Below are 9,358 nucleotides of genomic sequence, written 5' to 3'. Positions count from 1 at the left end.
TCAGTCCCAGCAATTTTAAAAGTGAAATAGCATCTGTTCTGGGCCCTGATTCAAATCAGAGTTGTAGCAGTGGAACAGAAGGCGTTTAACTGTTCTGCTCTAGTACTGTTTGGTCAATCGAAATCTACACACACCCATTCTGGAAGATATATAGATACACACATATACATACATACATACATATACATATATACCTACATACATATACATATATACATATACATACATATACATACATATATACATATATATATACTAAGAATAAGGCTTGTTGTGGAAATAAATACAACGAGCTCTAGAAAGAGGGTCTGGGAGAGTGCCCCGACTTTGGGCACTCAGTGTCAATTCGTTGTGGTGATCTGAGCAGGGTATAATGACACAGAGTCCACCGTTTTCTCTAGGGGAACTGATTTCTGTCATCTGGAGATCAATTGTAACAGTGGGAGTTCTCCAGGTCCCACGTGGAGATTGGCAACACTAGGGGAAAGTCAGCCGCACAGCAGGGTGTTGAAGAGAATGGTTTGACGGGTGCTGACCCACCTCGTTAGCCAGCCAGCCATGGTGGAGGCAAGCAGGAGGGAGAGCCGTTTGAAGTGTATTATGACACGAAAGTGGGCAAGCTGGCAGTAGGCAAGGGAGGGGGTTGCAGTCAACCAAGCCTGGTTGCCTACCAACAGTTATTGAGGGAAAAGTTAGTTCCACAGAGGAGCGAAGCAACAGAAGTGTCTTTGTCAAGGGAGAGAGAGCCATCCACTAGTGGTTCTGAAAGGCAACAGTGGCTGAATTGGGAGTGGGTGGGGAATAGGAGCAGGCCCAGCAGCCGGCCAATGGCATGCGAGTACTCCTGAGTGGCGGCTGGCGGCCCAATGACTGATGGAAGCACAGTGCACAGGCAATGGGAGAGCTGGAAATGGCCAATATGCTAAGAGAATTATTATATAGAGATAATGTAGATTAGAGTGCTTTTGAGCATATGCAGAGTACTTTTCTGCTGTGGCATACCCACTGCCAGCCCCTAAGGCACATCTGGCTTTAAGAGGAATAGAACAGCTTCCATTACAGAGAACGTGGGGGAGCAATATAGTAAAAGGAATGAAAGGATTGGCGATTGGGAACAATGGGAGATTCTGGAATGGCCATTGAATATAATTAGGACCAGGAATGGCAATTGACTTGCAGGGGTTCCATTGAAATATATTACAGCAGTACACCAAAGGTGAAATTAAAATTCAGAATGTATTGTGAATGAAGGTCTCTGGTCCCAGATTGACTGAAGGACAACCACCAAAGTGGAATGATGCCCCCTGGGAGGCTGGGAGTAGCAAAAATTTTCTGTGAGTGCAATGAGACCCCCCACCGCGCAGTGAAATGACAGTCTGTAGGATCAGACCCAGTGCTCAGGGACTGGAATGATGGCCCCTAGACTGAAATGACAGTTTCTTGGAAGAGAATCAATGCTGTAGGAGTGGAATGACAGCCCCCAAAGTGGAATGATGGCCGTTGAGAATAGCAGAAGTGTTCTTCCGGTGCAACCACAGGCTGCAGAGTGGAGTGATGTTCCCTGGGTATAGTATAGAAGAAAAGAAAAAGAAGAGTTTGGATTTATACCCCATCCTTTACTCGGGGTCTCAGAGTGGCTTACAATCTCCTTTTCCTTGCCCTGCCCTGCCCTGCCCTCCCTTCAACAGACACCCTGTGAAGTAGGTGGGGCTGAGAAAGCTGTCTTGAGAACTGTCCATGAGAGAGCAGCTCTGTGAGAACTTGTGACTGACCCAAGGTCACCCAGCTGGCTGCATGTGGAGGAATGGGGAATGAAAGCCGGTTCTCCCAGATTAGAGTCGGCACTGTTGACCACTACAGTAAACTGAACTACTACACCAAACATGCATAGGGATGCATGAGTGTTCTGAGAGTGGAGTGACAGGCCCGCAAATGGAAAGACATGGCCTAAGAACACAATCAGTGCTTTGGGACTGCAATGATAGGATACAGTTTTTGTAAAGATGAAACTATAGTAAAGAATGTGGCAGTAGAATGGACTGCACCACTCAGATCACAGGGATGGATTCCAGCTTTGAACGCCTCTTCTAAAAAAAACTATGGAAGTAGAAGACTAATCCACAGAAAGGTTGAATGATCTCAAAGCAAAGACAGTATTCACTCTGTTGTCTCAAGGCCACTAACCTTGTACTCCTCTTCTGCAGTTTATCCTCACAACACAACACAAGTGGTTGGTGGTTGGTGGGCTAAGGTTTCCATTTGCAAAGAGCTATAACACATCGGAGGGCATCCCAAACCATGATATTCCATAATGATTCCTGTTGTGATTGTCCTACATGCCTGGTCTATGGAAAGAACTTTCTTGTATGTTCACAACTCCAGTGTCTGGATTAAAGTATACATGGATGCAGCCTTGTTGAGAATGAGACGTATTGATAAAGCATGTTTGAACTGTAGTGGGGAATCTGCTACCAGTAGGATTAGAGGGTGCAGAGCAAGGTGATCCTGTGATCCAACATTGTTAAGACAGCTTCAGATTCTCATTGGAGAAGGGGGCAGTGGAGAATAGGTGTGAAAACTGATAGGTCAGGAAAGGAATTGGTATTGAAGTGAGTCTCATAGGTCAGGTTCCACTTTGTCTTCCAAAAACTTCCCAAGACTAGCCAAAAAAAACTTCCCAAGACTAGCCAAATATTTCTATTCCCTTCACTGTCATGATTACACACATGGAATTCACTGTCATTGTATGTTCACAACTCCAGTGTCTGGATTAAAGTATACATGGATGCAGCCTTGTTGAGAATGAGACGTATTGATAAAGCATGTTTGAACTGTAGTGGGGAATCTGCTACCAGTAGGATTAGAGGGTGCAGAGCAAGGTGATCCTGTGATCCAACATTGTTAAGACAGCTTCAGATTCTCATTGGAGAAGGGGGCAGTGGAGAATAGGTGTGAAAACTGATAGGTCAGGAAAGGAATTGGTATTGAAGTGAGTCTCATAGGTCAGGTTCCACTTTGTCTTCCAAAAACTTCCCAAGACTAGCCAAAATATTTCTATTCCCTTCACTGTCATGACTTGCAACAGCTTGGTGGGGAGGGAGCAGTTCTGATCAGCAAAACTGTGAACAGTTACAGGACTGAAGTCCCCTTTTCCCTCCTTGATTTGGCCTTAATCTGAATGGGACTCTACAGTGTCGCTATTTGTCTTTTAAAAACAAATTTAAGATCATGGCTAGGTGAGGACCTGAATCGCCTCCTAATTCCTGACCCTAATCCTGCTTTTTGTTAAACCAAGATGAGCAATTACTCAGTAAGTACCAATATTCATGGCATAGAACTGTGATGATAGGAAATTTCTGCCTGTCACACAACAAAGGCACAGGGACTGTCCAAAGGACAGTGGTCAGCTTTGGTTGCTCCTGAGACCCTCTCTGCATCATGAATGATTATTACAGTCAAAATATCAACAAATGAAAGATCAAAACAGGGCACTCACGCTGTAAATTCTTGTTTTCTCGCTTGATTGTTTCCAGCTGATCCAGCGTTTCCTCATAAGCATTCTTCATTTTGAAGAGTTCAGTGCTCAAGGAGCGTGCTTCTTTTAAGGACCCTTCCAGCTCTGACTGGCTCTCTTCATACTTTGACTTCCATTCTGCCAGAATCTTAATATTAAATACAATTGGGTTAATGAATCACCATATTTATTTTGTCATATTTTTTTTTTGCTATACTGGAGCTTCTATACCTGCTATATATTTTTTCAAAAGTACAATAATATCCCAAATAATAGAAGAGATAAAAGCACTCCTCCTTTCTGGTACCATGGAACCCTCCCTCTCATCCCTTAAGAATTATGACAGCCTTATCTCTCACAATCACACTGCAGCTGGCCCACTACAGTCAGAACAGAAGGTGAGCTCACAAATTTTCATCCCTCACTTTCCATTAACATTTTATGTATTTTCAACCAGAAATGATGGCTCATTTCACACCTCCACCACAAATAGTAAAAAGTTCCAACACTACGTTTACATTTCCATTGGTATTCCATTGGTATACCAAATAAGAACATGGGATAAGAACATGTCCTTATTTGGTGAGCAGGTACAATTTTTTTCCCAAATGGATGTGAAACAAATCAGGCTCTCTGATTCAGGTATGATTGGCATATGAACACACCAATTAAAAATAAATCACCCATGACTCTAGTGGAAGATGATGTTTAGATAGATTCAGGTGAATTCAATAGGACCTAAGAGCTGACCAACGAGAACAAAAAAGTAGAAGGTACACCATGGTCTCAATTGGACTGGACGCACAAGCACCGTCCTAGCCTGTCTGAATAGGAAATTTGTGCAAAATGTCCTGTTAGCTCCACAGATGGAAATGCATTTAACCTTGCAAGGGTAAATGCATACCTATGAGAAGGAGTAGTGATATAACTTAGATATGCAAGACGAATTAGCGAAAGAGGGATCCCTAGAGCTAGAGGAGAGCAAACATGCCAGGCTCGTGCAACTGTACTAGCTCTGGCTTGACTTGATGGGGTCCTACGGAGTCCCAAGAGTGGGGAGTTTCAAATGTGTTTTAAAGAAGATGTAGACATGAGAGTCAGGATTCAGAAATAGCAGCTAGCACTTCAAGTATGTCACAGGCACAAACTTACTTGGGAATGAGGGTGTCCATTTGGTTACACCCTTCTTGTCAATGAAGGCTACTAGAAAGAGAAGATCAGTGTTCAAAGCATACCTTATCAAAATTCCGTTGCTTCTTATCTAGAGCAGCTGCCTGTGCATTTGCTCTCTCAACATCCACCATCATGTCCTCCACTTCACCTAGCAGCCTCTGTTTTGTTTTCTCCAGGGAAGCACATTTGGAGTTCACAGCTTCTACTTGCTCCTCAGCTTCTTGAAGCCTCTGGGCAAGTTTTTTCCTGAAAGAAGTTAGGGTCACAAAAATAACCATGTCTCAGAAGGGACTTAGTCACACTACACATGGAAGATGGAGATAAAAACTATGCAAACCTGTTTGCATGCAGAACTGCACAATTCCTGCTATGCCATCTAGTATGCTTCTAGCAGACATTTCAAAGCAAAAGAGTAAAATCTCCACATTACAAACGTCTGTATAGCACCAGATACAATCCTAACTGAACAAAATGCAGTCTTCCCTTTTCACTGCTATTACACAATGGCTTACAGGATAGATGCTGCACCAGGAAATGAAGGATAATCAAGTTTCACGTATAAAACACAAGAGGCTGGAGTAGAGGAAGATGGTAATATTGCATGAAGTAATAGTAACTCTGTCCTAGGTAAAGGTTTCCCTTGCTCGAAAGCCAGTCGAATCTGACTCTAGGGTTGTGGTGCTCATCTCCGTTCCAAAGCCGAAGAGCCAGCGCTGTTCGAAGACGTTTCTGTGGTCATGTGGCCGGCATGACTAAACACCAAGGCGCATGGAATGCTGTTACCTTCCCACCGAAGTGGTACCTATTTATCTACTTGCAATTTCTTGCTTTCGAACTGCTAGGTTGGCAGGAGCTGGGGCCAGAGACGGAAGCTCACTCCATCATGCGGCACACTCGGATCTCAAACTGCTGAACTACCGACCTTCCACAGCCTGCAATTCAGCGTCTTAACCACTTGAGCCACCGCAGCTCTGTCCTATACTGGACTTTATACCGTCAGAGACAGGCAATGGCAAACTACCTCTGTTCCTTTCTTGCCTTGAAAACCCTACAGGATCACCATAGGTTGGCTGCAGCTTGACAGCATTTTCCACCACCAAGGCTGCATGGAAATCCACATGAACAGATGTGGATTAGGGGGGTAGAGTTTGTTACACAGCAAGCAATGCTTCGCCTCACTTTTGCTCCTGTAGTGACACAGGCTCCTGGCACAAGAAAATTAAAAGGTGTCTGTTGCTCTCCCTCCTGCACTTCTGGTGCACTCTGATAAATCAGCAATAAGGGGAGATCTGTTTATTTGATGAAAAAATTGTTTGGAACTATTATTTTCAAAAAAAGGCTTTTTGCTGCTTGAAGCGGGAGTAGGTTTCATGGCTGACACGAATGGGCAAAGCCTTATTCTAAGGAAGTATTGTGACTAATGCAAGAACCAGCCACCCAGCATTACACAAAGCCAACTCCTCCTCAAACAGACACCCCCTCCTCCAAGTTTGAACCTGGGGAGAAGGCTGTGTGTATGTTGCAATTGTGGTGAATGTTCTTCTACACCAGGTTCAGTGACATATATGTATATCTGCGTGTACCAAAACTGTGTGAAAACAATCAGAGTTTCCAAATGCCATCTTCTCCCTACCCTCCTGGTTTTGTACCCTCAAATATGTTGATATGTTGCATCTTCATGCTGCACCTTCAAGGATGTGCCCATTCTGAAATATGATGTATAAGTTACAATCATGTGAATAACCAGTTAATACAATAAAATACCCAGATCTTAGCTTTTCCTGCTCCAAGACTTACTTGGCCTCTTCCAGCTCTTCCGTGCGTTGAATGGCATCTGTCTCATATTTGGTTCTCCACTGGGCCACTTCACTGTTGGCCTTGGACAGGGCACGTTGGAGCTCACTCTTGGCTTCTTGTTCCTCTTCATATTGTTCCCGGAGCAAGTCACAGTCATGGCGAGCAGATTGTAAGGCATGGGCCAAAGCGTTCTTAGCCTAAGAATGCATAGCATGCTATATTTTCATTTTGCAACTGAGCCCAGTTGATAAACTCTTACACATTTAACAGCCCACAGTGCTTCTGGTGTTTTCTGTAACCCCTTGAATTATAATCCCAGCTAGGCCTGTAGCTACAATGGGGTATTTTGGGGCCCGGCCTCCCAACTTCCTAACAAGGCCCCCCAACTTCCATGTAGCCCAGGCCCACTGCTGCTACCCCTTCCCCAAGCACAGCTTGCTTCCCCCTGCTGCCCCTTCCCCAAGCACGGCTTGTGAAGTTTTTCTAGTAGTTGGGGATGGGTGTTCAACATCACACCATCTTGTGAAAGGAAGCTTTTTGTTCCCTCCTACCTTCCTGCTAGGCTAGGATGAGGAGCCCTCTAGCCCCAAGCGACACAGAGCATTACTTCCCCCTTTCCACAAAAGCTGAACCGCCACTGCCCCTACCCCAAGTGCAGCTTGCTTCCCCACCACCACCCCTTCTCGAGTTTCACCACTACAGGAAGCAGCACGAGGCAGCCAGGCGGGTAGGCCAGCAGGCAAGGTGGGTCCGGTGGGCTTTGACAGCGCAGGAACTTTCTGCAGGGCTGAGGCAGTTGCGCTGTGTGATCTGGGCCAGGGCGTCTCTTCCTCCTCCTCTTCTGCCTCCTCCTGGGTTTGGGTGCCGAGCTGGAGCACCAGTGGAGGCCAGCTCCATGGCACTCGGCTTCCAGGGCACATCGGTGCTCACTCACCTGCCTCCTTGCCCTGCTGCTGCTGGAGCCCCTCGCCCTGCCATGGGAGACCAGCTGGCGAGTGTGAGTTTTTAAAATTTTATTAAAATTTTAACCACACTGTCATTTTTGTCATTCATTTGTCCCAATGTGTTTTGCTCTCTCTAGTAGTCCCAGGAGGAGCAAAACACATATGGAGCCCCCCTTCAAAGGCAAAGCAAAGCAAAAGGAACAAACGAGTGACACAAATGACAGTGTGGAAGTGTGTGAACTGGCAAAATCCAGTTGGAAAGTGCATTGAAAGTGGATTATTTAGTGTGTGTGATCACAGCCAAGGGCTTCCACAAGCAGAAAAAGAGTTCAGGATATGCTATGTTCAACTAAGCACAAGTTGCAAGTGTGATGGGTTTTTTTCACAGTTTCACTTGCACAAGTCTCATGCTGATATCTTCTAGAAGATCCAAACCTACCGTACATTTTAAGACTTTTTGGTTTTTCTATTAATGAGTCAGACAGCATATAAGAACAATGTTCTTATAATATGTAGGCTACCCAGCAATGGCAGAATGTAAGAACATAAGAAGAGCCTGCTAGATCAGACTAGTTCCTGAATAGACCAGTCTGGTTTATCTAGTCCAGTATTGTGAACCAACTGCTCAGAAGGCAAATCACAGGGCAGAGAGCCTGAGGCCGTCCCCTGCTGCTGCTTCCCTGCACTTGTATTTGGAACTTTGCTGCCTCTGGATATGGAGGCTGCCTTCAGTCACCATGGCTAGTGACTGCTGATGGACCTCTGTTCCATGAATCTGTCTAACCCCCTTTTAAAGCTATGAATGCTCGTGGCCATCACTACTTCCTCTGGCAGTGAGTTCCATTCCACAGTTTAATTATTGAGTAAAGAAGTATTTATTTTTGTCTGTTCTGAACCTATTTCCCAACAATTACATTAGTTGCCCTAGAGTTCTAGTATTATGAGAGAGGGCAAAAAAGTCCCTTGTATCTACTTTTTCCATCCCATGCATAATTTCATAAAACTCTATTACATCTCCCCTTAGCTGTCTTTTTTCTAGACTGAAAAGTCCCAGACTCTCTCGTCTTTCCTCACAGGAAAGTTCCTCCAACCCCCTAATCGTCTCAGTTGCCCTCCTTTGTACCTTTTCCAGTTCTATACTGTTCTTTTTGATATACAGAGACAAGAACCGGACAAATTATTCCAAATGAGGCCACACCATAATTTCCCCCCGCTTCACATTACATTACTATAATATTGACCAATTTATTTACAATCACTTTTCCAATAATTCCTATCATAGAATTTGCCTAGCACTGTGGCACACTAGGTTGATATTTTCATTGAGATTTCCACAGCAACCCAAAGCTCACTTTCAATTCCATTATCAGCCAGTTCAGACTAAACCAGCCTATACTTAAAAACAGTAATTTTTGTTCCAGTATGTATCACCTTACACTCACCCACATTGAACTTCATTTGCCATGTGGCTGCCCACTTATCCAACTCAGAGCTATCCTCCTGTACCTCTAGACCTTGGTTTTCAGCATCCTGAATAATTTGGTATCATCCACAAACTTGGCTACTACACTGTTCAGTCCCAATTCCAAATAATTTATGAATAAATTAAATAGCACTGGTCCAATACCGATCCTTGAGGAATGCCACTGCATAGTTTCTTCCATTGCAAGAACTCTCCATTTATTTCTGCTATTTAACCAATTTTAATCCACAAAAGGACCTGTCCTCTTATTCCATTACTGACAAATTTACTCAAGATCCTTTGGTGAGGCACCTTGTCAAAAGCCTTTTAGAAATGTAAGCATATGATGTCTGTTGGATCCCCCTTTTCCACATGCTTGTTAACCTGCTCAGAGAACTCATGGGCAAAGAACTATCATGAATAATGAACTAAAATGCACTCACTGGTGAACTTTGACCAATTTTCCCT

General features: G+C 44.3%; 1 protein-coding gene across 1 annotated transcript in view; it reads right to left on the bottom strand.

Moving 5' to 3' along the window:
• LOC107123118 (myosin-3) overlaps positions 1–9,358 on the bottom strand; it is a 78,130-nt gene that overhangs the window by 15,275 nt on the left and 53,497 nt on the right. Inside the window, exons 29-31 of the mRNA XM_015426294.1 lie at positions 6,485–6,681; positions 4,750–4,933; positions 3,497–3,662 (exon numbers count right to left, since the gene is read on the bottom strand). Coding sequence (XP_015281780.1) covers positions 3,497–3,662; positions 4,750–4,933; positions 6,485–6,681 — 547 coding nt within the window. The remainder of the gene's footprint in view (positions 1–3,496; positions 3,663–4,749; positions 4,934–6,484; positions 6,682–9,358) is intronic.

The sequence above is a fragment of the Gekko japonicus genome, unplaced genomic scaffold, assembly GCF_001447785.1.
Source record: "Gekko japonicus isolate JY-2015 unplaced genomic scaffold, Gekko_japonicus_V1.1 scaffold501, whole genome shotgun sequence".
NCBI lineage: Eukaryota > Metazoa > Chordata > Lepidosauria > Squamata > Gekkonidae > Gekko > Gekko japonicus.
This window is presented reverse-complemented; position numbering and strand designations above follow the sequence as displayed.